This window comes from Podarcis liolepis (assembly GCF_965112155.1).
Source record: "Podarcis liolepis genome assembly, chromosome: Z".
In the NCBI taxonomy this organism is placed as follows: Eukaryota; Metazoa; Chordata; class Lepidosauria; order Squamata; family Lacertidae; genus Podarcis; species Podarcis liolepis.
Genome location: NC_139570.1, coordinates 39,166,640 through 39,183,035, shown reverse-complemented (window position 1 = coordinate 39,183,035; position 16,396 = coordinate 39,166,640). Strand labels below are relative to the sequence as shown.

The 16,396-nt window shown below is 44.9% G+C and overlaps 1 protein-coding gene across 17 annotated transcripts in view; it reads left to right on the top strand.

Moving 5' to 3' along the window:
• The window catches only part of MAPKAP1 (MAPK associated protein 1), a 180,283-nt gene that overhangs the window by 79,669 nt on the left and 84,218 nt on the right, over positions 1–16,396 (top strand). For 10 of the 17 annotated variants that reach the window (XR_014521594.1, XR_014521595.1, XR_014521596.1 and 7 more), the window contains exon 7: positions 10,354–10,463. Coding sequence is in view for 9 of the 17 variants with exons in the window: in XM_083485910.1 (XP_083342036.1) it covers positions 10,354–10,463 (110 nt within the window). In the remaining 8 variants the exon portion in view is untranslated. Of the gene's footprint in view, positions 1–7,992; positions 8,035–10,353; positions 10,464–16,396 lie in introns of all 17 variants that reach the window. The other 7 variants (XR_014521597.1, XR_014521598.1, XR_014521599.1 and 4 more) reach the window with 1 other exon arrangement.

The window sequence follows — 16,396 nt, the reverse complement described above, 5'->3', positions numbered from 1 at the left end:
TGCGTCCTATGGGGCGAATGCAGGCTTTTGCTGAAGCTTGGAGAGCGAGAGGGGTCGGTGCGCACCGACCCCTCTCGCCCTCCATGCTTCAGGAAGACATCCACAGCCTAGGCAGCCCTGTGGGAGGTCCCGCAGGGATGTCTAGGTTGCGGATAGCAGCCTGCTTCCCGGAGCGTCGGGCGCCCTGAAAGCAGAGTGCCTGGCGCTTCGGGAACACATCCGCAGCCTAGGCAGCCCTGCAGGAGGTCCCGCAGGGATGTCTAGTCTGAGGATAGCAGCCTGCCGCCCAGCGCGAGGGGCGCCCTGAAGCAGAGCGCCCCCCGCGCCGGGCAGACATCTGCAGCGTGTTGGAGCCCTGCAGGAGTTCCCCGCAGGGCTCCCCACGCTGCGGATAGCAGCCTGCCGCCTGGCGCGAGGGGCTCCCTGAAGCAGAGCGCCCCCCCCGCGCCAGGCAGACATCCGCAGCGTGGGGAGCCTTGCAGGAGTTCCCCGCAAGGCTCCCCACGCTGCGGATAGCAGCCTGCCACCCAGCGCGAGGGGCACCCTGAAGCAGAACGCCCTTCGCGCCGGGCAGACGTCGGCCAGCCCCACAAGCTCGGGGGACAGCAGGGAGGCGCAGCAGAACCTCGACCTGGTTCTGTTTCCCCAAAAAACTAGGTGCATCCTATGGGACGAAAAATACGGTATACTATGATAATAATTAGGGGTGCATTGCAATGATCAATCCAGATCTCTCTGTGTCACCTTTTTAGCCAGATATATTATTTTATGTGCACATATATGGGCAAACGATACGTAGTGCTCAAATATTTTTCCCCCCAGAGTGGCGTAAGTTGTATTTTTCTTGCACACTGTTCTTCTGAAACTGAAGTGCCTTGCATTTTCAGTATTCCCAAATGCTTAGCTTTGGTGTATACAGAACTCTTCCTCCTCAGTATTATTCCCGCACACCTTCTCCAGAGTGACCCTAGGAACCAATATCCTCACTGGCTGACTCACCTATCTTCACTCTGATTGGCTGAAATCAAAGGGTAGGAAGACTACTTCTCAGTGGTTCTCCTTTCATTCAGATCAGGTGGGTGTAGAATGCTGGAGAAGCAGTAATGGGTCTGCAACCCAGGATCACTGCACCTCTGCCAGGAAGTTAGTTGACTGAAATAGTAACTGGGGGGGGGCAGTGGTTAAACAATTCACCCCTCTTCCTACAGAATTATGGGAATTGTAGCTCTCTGAGGGCAATAGGGGCTTTCTAGCAACCCCCAGTACACTTAAGAAGCTACAGTTCCCAGGACTCTTTGGGGGAAGCCATAGCTGTTTAAAGTGGTGTGATACTTCTTTGAATGCATAGTGCAGACACAGGGCCTTGGTTGGCCTTTCCCTATCCAATACTGTCTCCACCAACAGCAGGCCCATGGTGAATGCAGCAATCATGAAAAAGTTTCCCCACTGCCTTAGAGACGAAAGGCGAAGAATCAGCCTCTTGTCTCCCCCTCCCCTCTCTCCCCCCCCCTTTCTTCTTTTCCCTTCAAGCATTAATGGATTTGCCCAAGCCAGGCCTAAGGGTGAGCGGGTGTGCATTTTTCCTCCTGAGGTGTGGACGTTCTCCTTGCTTCTCTCTCTCTCTCTCTCTCTCTCTCTCTCTCTCTCTCTCTCTCTCCTGCTTCTCCCCCCCCCCCCTTCCGTCCCCATTTTCCCTCTCCTGAACCTTGCCACCCTGGCTCCGGCGTCGAGGCTGTAAAGGAAGATGGAAAGCCAAGTTACCTCAGAATGATCACTATCATTAACATTCACGGGGGGTTCACTCATCATTCCTGACTGCACAGACATGGCAGCCGCTATGAAGCGTCCACAGGTGTAGCGCGATGATACATATTACATTGTGCCACAATGGATTTATGTATTCTGTAACAAAAGAAAAGTGTAATGAAAAAATACAGAAGGTAATCCTTTATTCCTCCACCACGCAATTTATCAGTAATGCCGGCGGATGATAAGTGCCAGGGATTTTCCTTTGCTTGATTTAACCTTGTCACCCAGGTATGTTTTCGTAAAATGATTGGGAGGGAAGAGGGTTAGAAGGAAGCCAGCTGTAGGGGGTTTTCTTCCCTTGGTCTAATTTCTTTTTTTAAAAAAATAATAAACAAACAACAAGAAAAATAGAGATGGCATGGATTTTTAATGGGTGAGGCAATACTCAATCCACATTACATTTGAGACTGAGACCTCTCTTCTCCCATCCCACCCCATCCAATCCCTCTCTCATAATACTGTAGCTCAGGGTAAAATGATTGGCCGAAAGTTTGGGATTGACATGAGGAAGGGAAATTTTGCACACTGCAGGTAACCTGTGGAACTCACTTTCACAAGGTGCAGCAACAGTTACTGGGTTAGAGGGGGAAGAAAACCACAAGCAAAATGATCATAGGGATACAAAGGTTGCAGCATTTGAGTTTGTTTGTTTTTTAGTTTAGAGAAAAGGTGATTTAAGAGGTGACATGATAGAAGGTTATAAAATTATGCATGGCGTGCAGAAAGTGGATAGAGAAGAGTTTCTCCCTGTGTCTAAACTCTAGAACTTGCAGACATCCAGTGAAACTGACAGTTTTGGAAAATTCAGGACAGATAAGAAAAAGTACTTCTTCACCGAGTGCAGAGTTAAACTATGGAACTCGCCACCAGCCTAGATGGCTTAAAAAGAGGATTGAAAAAATTCGTGGAGAATAAGGCTACTAGCTACAATGGTACTAGCCTCCATAATCTGAGGCAGTAATGTTTCTGAATCCTAGTTGCTGGAAACCACTGGAGGAGAGAGAGGTTTTGTGCTCTGGTCTGGCTTGTGAGCTTGCCTTCAGGGCATCCAGTTGGCAATTGTGAGAACAGGACAGTGAATTAATTGATCTTTGGCCTTATCCTAGTCAGTATTCTCTATTCTGACCAACTCTATACTGACAGTCTCCATACAGACTGACTCTCTGGGGATTTAGTCGGCAGCCTTTCCCAGCCCTTCCTGAAGAAACCAGGAATTGAACATGGAATGTTCTGCATGCAAAGCAAGTTCTCTACCACTAAAGTGTATTTTCCTGTGTTTGGCCTTGTAGCTATGCTGCACTTTGACCTCCGCTAGTGGTGGAAGCAGTAGGCTTCTGTAGCAGAAGGCCCATCACCAAGTCACAATAACAGAGGCAAGATGTTTCTAAGGTATGGGGAGCCTGCAGAGAATGGTTCAGATCTCATGCTTTGTACTAGACCAAGTTGGCTACCCTTGACAGAGACAGGAACTCCTGTTGGCTGCGTGATCTCAAGATGGTGGTTGGGGCAAAAGAAGGTGAAAAAGAGAAGGTGCCATTTTAAAGAGTTTGGGGTTTTGTTTCCAACAACAAGATAATACTGTATTGTGCAACATCTAGGAAGAGATAAAGAATCCCAGTTCTAATGGGAAAATGGAAAGGGGCGTAAACAAGCAAAAGAGGTAAGGATTAATGGCACAATGAGGAAAACCTGAACCAGAAGGAGAGATCTGAGTGTAGAGAGCACACCAGGAAGACAGGAAGGAGGCAGTGCCAATATTCCCATGTACGCCTGAAAAGGCAAGGACTGTGGTTTCTGCCCAGGACATCTTCGGGAATCACTGCAGGCACTGGATGTCCTGGTGCTGTGTCTCTCCCCCCCCCTTCCAACAACACCTCCCTCCCTTGCCGCTCCCTGGCCCTTCCAAAGCTTGTCATCCCTCAACTCTTGGAAGACCGACATCATGGCCCTGTCTGGCCAGGCTCCAGAACAAACATCCCGGCGTTTACAATTTCAGGCTGCACGTTATATTCTGCAGCCGTTGCCAGGGCCTCACTTACTCAAATAGTTCCACTAAATATAGTCAAACGCAGGGCTTTCTCCTCTCCTCTCCTCCACCAACCCCCAGCTCCTTGGCCTGTGCTTCCCTCCCCGCTTTTTTGTCTTTCTTATTTTACTTTGATCAGTAAAATAAACTTTTAAAGATTGGTTCTGGGATGGGCTCCAGGTTCTGAGGTAAAGGATGGCTGGGGTTCAGCCATGATTCAGTAACGGAGTGCTCAGAGCAATTAACTTGACAGCTTTCAGGCCATGTTGCTCACAGAGCACAGGCAGACTCGAGCTAAGGCAGGCTTTAGCAGGGGGCTGTGGTGTTTTTACTCTCGGAAATGGGGTTCTATCTTTTTTTGCAGGGAGTGTTCAGGGAAGGTGCCTCTCTGCACAGAAGCCCACGGGTAGGAACTGAGGGAGGCAGCACTCTACCCTCTCGTGCGTTCCAGCAACTGTCATTCAGATGCATCCTGCTTCTGGCAATGGCTGCTAGCCACTGATAGCTGTTCCCTGTGCCTCCTCATAGAGCTGCCCCCCACTCGCATCCCTGGTAGCTCAGAGACTCTTCATTTAGGGCCAGTTCAGAGGATCCAAGTTGTAACTCTTTTCTGGACACTTTCTGGCTATTTATGGGGAGTGAGGAATGCATGTAGAGTGCATGTAGAGGTGACGAACTAGCATGTCAGGAAGAAGGCTGAGCTAACTAAACCCTTCTCGCTGGCATGCTAGGTGTGTTTGTTTGTTTAGATGGTCCAATATTCAAATACAAAATTCCCCCATTACCAAAATCTTGGAAGTGGTTCAGTACAGTGAAAAGCTTCGCTGCTTGCTTTTCTTGTGTAGAATCTGTTGCTGTGGTGTCGCAAATATAGGCTTAGACAGCTTTAAGAGTGAGAAAAGCCCCATCTGCACTTTACTTTTAAAGCAGTGCCATACCACTTTAAATGGTCATGGCTTCTTCACCTAAAGAAAGCTGGGAACTGTAGTTGGTTACAGGTATTGAGAACTGTTATGAAACCCCTATTCCCCTACAAAAAGCTACAATTTCCAGAGTTCTTTAACAATCAAACTTAGGGGACTCTGGGAATTGTAGTGCTGTGTGGGGAACCATGACCTCCTACCAATTCTCAGCACCCTTAACTACAGCTCCCAGAATTCTTTGGGGCAAGTTATGGCTGTTTAAAGTGGTATGATGCTGCTTTATATATCGCGGATAGGGCTCTAGACACATCCATGGAAGAGGTCTGTTGATGACTATTAGTCAGAATGGCTGTATGGAGCTTCCTAGTTCAGATTAGTGTCGTATAAGAACTCTCTCAGCCTAGGGGCCACATTCCCTTCTGGGCGACCTTCTGGGACCAAATGTCTGTGAGTGGTGGGGCCAGCAGACTAAAGTGGGTGGAGTAAATCTTAACCTTTGTACAGTAGACTAGTTCTACACATTCCTCTCTGTCCTCCCTCCAGACAAGCAAGAGGCCTTATTGAAGTTGAAAGATGCATTCCAGCCAGGCAAAAACATTCATTTGCCTTTCCTGGCTCTTACAAGTAGAATGCTGAAGCAGGTGTGCCTTTAGTCTGTTCCAGCAGGGCTCTCTCCTTATGTGCGCAGATGTTAAAAATGCAACAAACGTGCTAAAAATAGGTACAGATATTAAAATGTTTTGTGCAAAAGTTAACATTTGCTGGACCTTTGGTCTGATTCCTCAGGGTTCTTCTTGTGCTCTTTATGAAGGTATAAATTTCTCCCGGCTCTTCAGGAACTACATAAGAATGTAAGAAGTGCAGGCTAGATCAAGTCAGTGGTCCACCTAGCGCAGAATCCTGTTCTCACAGTGGCCAAGCAGATGCCCCCGTGTTGGAAGCCCACAAGCAGGACCTGAGTCAATATTAATTCTCCCCTTCTGCAGGTTCTAACACCTGGTATTTGATAGCCTTCTCCTCTGGGAATTTGTGTAATCCTCTTTGAAAGCCATTAGGTTAGTGGCCATCATGACCTCCTGTGGAAGCTTAAAAAACAAGGGGTGGTACTTAAAGAACAACACCCTGGCCACTTCTGCCTATTTTTCATTTTAATTCTCCCCTTCTTATGCCTTTTCACCTTGGCTTTCCTTCCACATTTCAACTCATTTTCTTAATGTTTACTTTGGATTTTGGCTGAGCATTGCAATAAGTACCACAATGTGTTCTGCAGGCAGAGTTCTCAGACTTTGCCGGTGTAAGCTGTCTTAAATGTCAGAGAAAGATTTGGCCTGTTCAGTATGTATCCAAAGTAAAAAAAGCATCAAAGTTTATTAAATTGGGGTGGGTGGGTGTGCAGTGGAGTGAAGCCACCAGACGCATGGAAGGTTTTTTGGGGGAGTATCCTAAGGGGTCATCCGAGCGGCCATCATGAATGAGTGGAAAACAGCCAAAAGCCTTTTGCATTTAAATACTTTGTGGCTTTGAATTACAAATTTAATTGATTAAATAAGTTTACAAGTACTATCCTGTGTCTTTTTACTGGAAATAAGGCCTGCTTTGCTCAGTGGAACTGACTCCTATGTAAATGTGCATAGGATTGAGACTTAATAATATTTAAATAGGCATTTTAGCCAAATCCTCCCCCCCTCCTCCTTATTTATTTATAAAAATATTTATATACCACCAAATCCTAAAAATATATCAAAGCAGATTGCAGCATTAAAATAATAAAAGTCATGCAATAAAAGTGTGAAAAAATTAAAAACAATTCAAAAAGGTTAAAAAGAAGCTTCAATAAACCATTGTGGAAGGATGAACTTCTAATTGCCTACATAGGCACTTCTTGTTCTTCAGCTTGAAGTCCCCAAGTGATTGTTAAGTGTTAGAACAACTTTGGATTCATTAGACCAAAAATAAAGAGAAATAAAAAGTGAGAGCGGGTTTATATATTACTCCCTTCTGAGGCTGGTCGGAGTAGAACCAAGAATGCCTCTGCTGGGTGCAGAGCTGCCCCATGAGGGGAGTCACCAGGACTACCGGCTGGAGTGTCTCACTGGGCAGTGAAGACCTCTGAGCTAGTGCAGTGGCTTCACCCATCCAGCCTGTCTTCTCAACAGGAAGGGCTTGCAAAGGCTTACTGTTCAGGCTGGAACTTTGCCTGGACAGCTCTTGCCTTTCCTGGCTCTGGCGTGTTCTAACCCTGACTCCTGATGCTGCCTGCATATAACTCAGCCCCAACAGCATTTCAAAGATCCAGTGAAGGTTGCTTTCCAGAACTGAAGTAAGAACATAGGGGAGTGCCTTGGAATGCAGGGTAATAACAGGTGAGACAATTGATCCATCTAATTCAATACTGTCTTCACTGACTGGCAGCAGCTCTCCAGGGTATCAGTCAATAAGCCTTTCCCAACCCTGCCTCTGGATTTCAGGGAACATACCTTGGGCCTTTTTCATGCAGAGCATCTGCTGTACCACTGAGCTACAGCATTTCCTGTAAAAAAGAAGTAATATTCTAGTCCTGATAAAGGGCTGATTTAAATAAGAACACAGGAAGCTGTCTTAAACTAAGTCAGACCATGGGCCTATCTAGCTCAGTATTGTCTATATTGACTAGCAATGGCTTTTAAAGGGTTTCAGACAAAGGACTCTTTCCTAGCCGTACCTGGAGATGCCAGGAACTGTACCTAGGACCTTTTGCATGCTGAATTATATAACTGAATTATATCTGTACAACAATAATCTACTCATTGAGGAATCCTCAAGATATACTCCTAAAATATTCCAGATTTTCCCAAAACCGGTTTTAAAGTCATTAATAAATATTTTTTTAAAAATAAAAGGAGTATGTCTTTGGACCATGTTCTCTATTATTGTTGGATCAGAACTGTGCACTTACTTTTCTTCCTGTCACGTAAGGTGTTGGGCACTGGTGAAATGTCTAGAGCTAATTCCAAATAATAAGAAATTTATTATTTCTGTCCTGCTTATCTACTGATGATCTTAGAAGGTCTAATAGGGTAGTTGTTTATTTTTTTAAAAAAAATTGCAATACAAATAAGCAATTACCCTGTTTTTAAAAAGAAAAAGCCACGCACTATAAAATAAATGGCAGAAATTAGCAAGAATAAGCCTCTGAAAGTTGCTTCTGGGACAGTCTTGTACATCTTGCCAGAATGATCTCATTTTTCTCTGCAGAGCTTCTGGGTCGAAAGCTGCACCTGGATTCCCCAGCGACAGGTACTGGGGACAAACTCCAGATGTGTTGGCATAATCTGTTGCAGCAAAAACAACAGCATTGTGGGGTACCTTAAAGACAAATATTTTTATCGCCTCCTGAGCTTTTGTGGGATTGGAGTCTTTGTTGGGTGCACAAAGCAGTCTAAAATAGATTTTGTTAAAGGTGTATTCTATACCCAAGTTGTGTAGAGATGGATAGATTCAATCCATGTTTGGGTAATTAACAAAAGAATTGAGTGGGTGCCTAGATTCAAAATGTGGGGCTTTGCATACTCTCTAGTGGGAGAAAGCCCCCAGCAGTTTAAAACACTATTAAAGTTAAGCAGCAGTATAGCATGGAATGTATGCCATTAAACCCTTTTGCATAACCCATTTAATCTACTTTAAAGCTCTTGCCCCCCCCCCCCACTCCTCTAGCATTGAACAGTTCACACACACTTAAGTAAGTTTAAAAGCTTTACTTACTGAATCCAAAGGACTGATTCATGGACTGTTCCATTCAGCGGCAAGGAGAACACAGGTTGATTACTTGTGCATGCAAAATACGCAATATAGTTTTAGACCTGTGGCCTGAACTTGGAGCAAGTTCAGACACATCCATCCTGGTCAGTTACATGGTTGGCAGGGAAAGTGAGAAAAGGAACTAGAAGAAGCTTTACTTCCTCACTCATGGAGGTAAGAGGGCGTGACCTAGCTAAGTCTAGGAACAGAACTCTTTGGTCCCTACATTTGACTGCAATTTCCCACAGTTTGGGCTCCATCATGGGAGCGTGATCCTATCGGAGCCCCTTAAGGAGGCCTCACCTGCTGCAACACCGTCATGCCATCATCCCTGGCACCAGGGGCCCTGGGAAATCCAGTTTTATCCCAGGGTACCTAGGTATGGGTGTCAGGAGCCCTGGGAACCACATTTCTTAGAGTCTTTGTCGTAAAAGGCATTGCCATAGCAGGGAGGGAAGTCTCCCAACAGGATCTCCTTCTGTCACTTCCAGAGAAGTAAATAAGAAGGTGGGTGGATGGAGTTATTCTGCAGATTAGACTACAGTCAAAGCCAAAGGACTCATGCTTACCTCAGTTTGATGATGAAAATTAATATACCAACGAAGTGCATAGTCAGTCGATTTGCAGCTTAAGTGCATTTAGCTTGTGCGAATTCAGCTTAACAATCCCACCCAACATTACACTCACCTGGTGAGAGTGTTCAGAGGTGCTGGGAGAATGTTTTGACTATATGCAATTTTGGCTTTATGCTCTATCCCCAGAACATAACCTCTACATAAATTGAGATTTGGCTGCAAATCCAAACATGGGCATTGCAGACTTCAACGACACCCCCTAATTAGCTGTGTCCTGCTCCCATCTGTGGGCACACAGATAATTTCAGGATTTTGTCTCAATAAATATTTCTCACTGCAGCATAGGGCATCATATTTGTGGCAACTCAGCACTGAAGCAATATTCCTCAGTCCATGCTGAATTGAAATGCAATTGGATCACGTTTTCTAATTGCATTGCAACTCAAGAAGTGCTGCGTTCTTCATTTGAGCTCTGTGTGCACCCATTGACCCTTCTATTTAGAGCCCAGCTTGGGGCTACTTTTAAAGACCTCCTAGAATTTGGATCTGGTATGAAATCAGACTCCTCATTAGCTTCAGGGAACTCTGTGAAACCTCTGCTTTAAGAGCTGCATTGTTTGCTGGTCCAATTGAAGGTGTTGATCTACATGGTTTTGTCTTGCCTTCAGTATATTGTTCTTCCTCTCCTCCACTGGCCTTAAAATGCTGGATAACAGTCCTAAGACTTTTCCTGATGCAAGCTGCCCTCTGGTGACTATTTTGCAATAACATGTGACACAGATACAGATCCTTTATTATGTGATCATAGACCCAAACAAAATAAAACTAAGAACCATTCAAGTGAGTTATCTTAACATACAGAATACATTAAAGTGGGTTGTAATGCATAAATGATATAAAATAAGATATACTACATAGTACCTAAAAATAAGGAAATTAAGAATGAGTTATAAATAAATAACGTAACATAACCGGATTAAAGATTGTAATACATGAGAACAGCAGTGGGACAGGATGTTTTAATTGGAGGATATTTCCTTTTCAGTTTTTTTGCAGCCAAAAGAGAAATCTAGCCAGGGTCTCTGTTAATAGTTTGTTCAAATCTGCCAAAAGGTAGGCCAGATAATATTACATGTGGGTGAGGGTTTGTGTGTGTGTGTGTTTGTGTTTGTGTGTGTGTGTGTGTGTGTGTGTATACACATAAGTGCATGCGTGTCACACTCTCCATTTCTGTGTCTTGCAGAAATGCTGCACATGGATTCTCACTTATCCAGGTGGACAGCATGAAGGTCACCATGAAGGACATCTTGCAAAAGGCTTTGAAGCGGAGAAAAGGATCCCAGCGAGGCTCAGGTGGGGCTCTCATTATTATCATTTTGGAAGTAGGTTGGTTTGCTGCTGGCATCTTTAATACCTTTTCCTTAGAAGCCTCCTTCCTGCTTTCCTTTGTGGAAAAGTTCTAACTTGCTTTTCCCAACGAGTGCAACAAAGGTAACAAAGGCATTTTAGACTCTATTCCCAGCTGTTTTTGTTGTACACAGGTCAGAAGATCCTCTGCCATATTTCACAGTGGGAAACGCCAACTGCGATGAGAGGAGGGTGACGGCCCAATATATCCATAGCAAAGGCCCGGTTCCTGGTCTTGTGATTATTATCACCCACTTTGTAGTAAACGGCCTTGTCGGAGTAAAGACCGCAGGCCAGCATTCTCTGACTGCAACAAGCTGGGAATGTGAACGAGCCTTCACTTCTCACGGTTTATGTACACTTTTTTAAATTAGTGTCAGAGAAAGATATGAATTGAAACTGTAAATCTATAGATATGTCTCTGCCCAATGCAGTAGTACTTAATAACAGAGAAATAGGTGCATTCCAGTGCTGTCAAATATGCCATTGTCTTTCCAAATGGCGTGTACACCAAATCTCATGAAAATCGTTTGCAAGCGTGTTGCATTAATATCACTGGACCTGAAGGCTGGCTGAAGTGCTGCTTTTCTCCTCTTTAAAGTGGGAGCATCCAGCAGCTCAGTACTCACCTGACACTAAACCATGGTTTGGTACTATGTGGATGAGCTTCAGCGAGGCCCAAGTGAAGTGCCCAACTCACCCCCCTTGCCCTCCCCTCCAAGTTTATTCCTGGTTTCAAAGAACCTCAGCCTATGACAAGTCCTGTGTTAAATAAGAAGAGCCTGCTGGATCAGGCCAGTGGCTGCAGCCTATTTTCATAGAGGAGTCGTTCCATCCCTTGTGTCATGGACTGGCTGGATGCAGAGGAGTGGGGGTGGGGAGGCACCAGGTGGGAAACCCCCAAGGGAACCTCCAGGGGAAGAAGGCTCAGAGACAGGGGAGTGGTGTTGGGATGATTATGCATGTTCAGAGGGAGAAGAGGGAGAGGCTTGGGAGGAGGTGGTGGTGGTGGAAGAGGCAACAGGGTTTAGTGAGCAGGAAGAAGCTGGGGCAGATAGTCCAGAATTTTGAGCATTTAGGAAGACTTAAGTGTTTGTGCATGTTTCATGTTTCTTAAAGATGCACGTAGGGGCTGGAGCCTACCACTCGTTCTGAATAAAGGGGCTTACAGTCACTTGTCTTCAGGTGTTCTCATAAGCAATGCTAGGAACCATCTTTTATTTCTGACTTTCGTAACTTGAACAAACGTGCCATGTGAATCAAAGCACCTGGGTTTTTACATATCACTCTTCCATTTTTCACATTGATTTGCCACCCCTCAGATGCAATTCACTGGGAAAGTGAAGGCTGTGATCCTTTGTGCATCTACTTGGGGAAGGGGCCATAGCTCAGTGGTAGAACATCAGCCTTGCATGCAACTGGTTCCAAGCTCAACCCCCAGCATCTCCAAACCAGGCTGAGAATGTCACCTGCCCCAAGCTTGGACAGCCACTGCCAGTCAGTTTAGACAATAGTAAGCTAAATGGACCAACGGTATGACTCCGGATAAAGCAGCTCCCTGTGTTCCTCTGTAAAGCTATAATCCTTTGTAGCTACTGAACTTGGGCTGACTTATTGTTGTAGTTATTGTTATTATTATTGTTACTACTCCAAGTGCTTCAATATTCTTATTTTTATTTTTATTCTTACTACTGTTACTGTTTACAAAGCACCTTACATTTTCTGAGCACTGTACATATATTGAAATAATAGCACAGTCCCTGCCTGTAGACTCACAGTCTAATTCAAAAGCAAAAAGGAATGGAGAGCGAAAAATGTTGGAGCAGCTGCTCCTTTTCTGTCTAGTAGATGGGCCAGATAATTTTCCACCTTGCCATGATGTTGTTTCTGGGAGGCCGGGAGTACAGACTCCTTTATAAATAAGCATAGGATTGGGCTGCGAAAGCTGCTGGTGGTTTTGATTTAAAGCTTCCTTGTGATGCAAAGCTTCATGTCCAGAAAGTCCTAGGTTCATTCCCCAGCATCTCCAGGTAGAGCTGGGGGAGACACCCTGTCTGAAATCCTGGAGAGTCAGAGTAGGTAAAAAGGTAAAGGACCCCTGGATGGTAGAGTGCAGTCAAAGGTGATTATGGGGTGCAGCGCTCATCTTGCTTTCAGGCCGAGGGAGCTAGCATTTGTCCACAGACAACTTTCCGGGTCATGTGACCAGCATGACTAAACTGCTTCTGGTGCAACAGGACACCGTGATGGAAGCCAGAGCGCATGGAAATGCCGTTTACCTTCCCACTGCAGTGGTACCTATTTATTTACTTGCACTGGCATGCTTTTGAACTGCTAGGTTGGCAGGAGCTGGGACGGAGCAACAGGAGCTCACCCCGCCGCACAGATTCAAACCGCCGACCTTCCGATCAGCAAGCCCAAGAGGCTCAGTGGGTTAGACCACAGCGCCACCCGTGTCCCTGTAGTCAGCACAGACAATATTGAGCTAGTTGGAACAGTGGTCTAACACTCTCTAAGGCAGTTTCCTATACTTGTACTCCCTAACTTTAGAGTTTTAAAAGTATGCTTCTTTGCAAAAACTTCCTTAGATGTCCTTAGTGTTTAAAAGTACACAGAAGCTTAGAGTCTCCCTATTTTAAATTGTGGAGCAACCAGGTTGGTGCCTGCAGGACTGTGCTTTTCCGTCCAGTGTTAGCAGGCATGCCCTTACAGCCCTAACGCTGAGAGAATCTTTCTCAACATCAAGAAATAATTATGGTGAGAAATGGCACAGGGTCTTGTCACGCCACAAAGAACTTTAATATAAACCTATCTACAGACTTGGTAGGAGATAAGCATCTTGTCTTGGTTAAATGAATGAAACACTCCTTATTCTTCCCTTGGCCCACTTCGCCCCCCCCCCCCCTTTTAGTTTTAACTGCATTGGAAAGAGAACATAATTCCCCGCCCAGCGTTCTGTTTAGAAAAAGTAGTTGAGCACCATTTCTCTTTCTCTCTCTCTCTCTCTCTCTCTCTCTCCCCCCCCCCCCTTCTTCAAACGAGTCTATAATCTGTCACGGATTTAATTAGCTATCTTCAGATGAAAGCTGAAGTTTTAATAAAAGTTAGAAGAGATAACACAGCGAAGGACACGGATGAGCTGTCTCAAGGCCATATTCCAGGGGAACGATAAGAGCTGTAAAAAATGGCAGTGTAGAGCAATTGAATGAAGCAATGAAAATCTGATTCTCGTAAAAAAAAAAAAAAAGAGGGAGAGAGAAAGAGAAAGAGAGAGAGAGAGAACGGCGATGCTGGTAGGGCACAGTTGTAGATGAGAACCTGCTAGCGTCTGCAAGCAATTTGGCCCCACGCCAGACGTCATCGTTCACCCTCGGCTGTTGGCGCCGCGGTCCAGATGTGCCAGCCGCACGTCCCGGCTTTTGCCAGCTGACTGCGCCGTTTGATAACCGGCTCTCCGGATGCCCATCGCTGGCCGCAGAGATAGAATTAGATGATGATGATCTTCCCACAAGTTGAGAGAGGAAACAATGCATATAAATCTTGATTTCATCTCAGCGTGAGAAGTCTTTATCCATCATCACTCATAATGAACAAGTCGTTAGCCGCGATGAATGGTGTTCTGCTTCCCCCCCTCCCCCCAACAAGCCCCCCCCCAGCACCTTCCCTCACACTACCCACCTCTTTTGTTCACTTTTTTTTTGTTTTGTCTTGTTTTCCGGGTGACTTTTATCTGTTTCCTGGGGGTCAAACTTTTCTCTTCTCACGTGGGTAGTGGGAACAGTTACAGCATCTGCTTAGCCGAATAATTAAGTTGCCTGCTTGCCTAATGGATTAGGAGCAGTGCCGTTTCCCTTCTTGTTAGGCACTTCTGGAGCCAGTCAACTTAACGAGAATGCCGCCGCCCCCCCGATGCCAAGTCCCAACTCCCTGCCCCAGTTGGCAAAGAAAGGCATAATATTTTGACAGTGGTCACAGTGGGTCCATGGTGTGATCCTGTTTTTGCAGGTTGCCTTATACATATAGATACAGATATGTATAAGCACAAACTATCAAGTGAGACTCTAGTCTCTACCTCCCATCATGTTTTGAGGGGATATCTACCTTGTGTGATAATTAAAGTGGCAATATCCATAATTTTCTGTGCGTGTATCCTTCACCATTACAATATACATACATATTATACATACAGCCTTTGTGTGGCTGCTCTGGGGTTTGGGAAAGTTGGTGTTAGTGCTAGCCTGTTGCCTCTTTCGATAGTCCCAGCTTTCCCGCAGTTCTAACTGAACTGCAGTGATAGGCTGCAAAATTGGTTTTTCACATCTTGCACTGGACAGAAGGGGCGGGGGAAGGTGCATTTTGTATTGAAATGCAATGAGATTGCTTTCAGACAGCATCTGCTGCACTCAAAATATTATGTCTGTCTTTATACCGGCCCGCTTCAGAAGATCGTTCACACAAATGGGCATCAGGGCTGACAGAGCCCCCTCTCTCTCCCCCCACCCACCCAAGCCTCTTCCTGCCTCCTGTCAGGTACCAGCATCGGCATGAAATCACTAGTTGATGCTATTTTATTTTACAAATTTATTTATTTATTTCGTAAGATTTATACACTGCTTGATTGTATTTTTTTAAAAAACAAAAACGCAAGACGGTTTACAGGAAGAATAAAACAATGACATTTTACAGTCAAAAACAACTATTTAAAACTAAAAACAGATTAAAACACACATCAACATTCTACATCTTTGGGTGGGCTGATCAAAAACAAAAACCTTTTGAGCAGGTGCCAAGAAGAGTACAACAAATGCTCCTACCTGATGTCAGTAGGCAGGAAGTTCCAAATTGTGGGTGCTGCCACGATGAAATATCAGTTTCTTATAAACGCAGAACAAATCTTATGGAGCACCTGTAACAGTGCTGGTTCTGCAGATCAAAGCGGTCTAGTGGGCACATATGGAGTAAAGCAATCTCAGAAGTAAATTCTCAGGAAAACTTTGCTTCATCTGAACTTGGGTGATCTGGCTTCACGTCAATTAAAAAACCCAGGAGAGTTAAGCCAAGGTTTGCTTAATCTGAGCCAGGATCTTTCCGTAGAAGCCAGTGCTCAACAGAACAGAACAGAACAGAACAGAACAGAACAGAACAGAACACTCAGCCCCAGCATTTGTGAAGCCTTGAGTCTGAACCAGGCCATTGCCTCACAAACCCTGCAAAGGTCACTTTACTACTAAATTGTTGTTGTTGTTGTTGTTGTTGTTGTTGTTGTTGTTGTTGTTGTTGTTGTTGTAATTAAATTTGTATACCATCCTTCATCCAAAGATCACAGGGTGGTTCACAACATAAAAATAGAAAAATAGAACACAAAATAAATAATTAAACAAGGACATACTAATAGCCCCCAACTCACAAACATATTTAAAAAGCCATAGAATGTTCAATCAGCCAAAGGCCTGGTAATGGAGAAACGTTTTCATCTTGCACCGAAATATATATAATGAAGGCACCAAGCAACCCTCTCTGGGGAGAGCATGCCACAAACTGGGAGCCACCACACAAAAGGCCCATTCTAGTGTTGCCACCCTCCAGGCTTCTCATGGAGAGGACACATGAAGAAGGGCCTAAGATTAAGATTGCAGGGTCCAGGTGAGTTCATATGTACAGTAATTAAAAAAATATTTATATATCACTATATCATAAAAAATTGAAGGTGGCTTCCCATTTGTGGAATGCTCTAACTAGCAAGGTTTGCCTGGTGCCTTCATTACATATCTTTAGGCACTGGGCAAAACATTTTTCTATAACGAGTTTTTTGGCTGCTTAAAGAATATATGGCCTTTTAAATGTCTTTGTGGTAGGGGGTTACTGGTTTTTTGCATGTT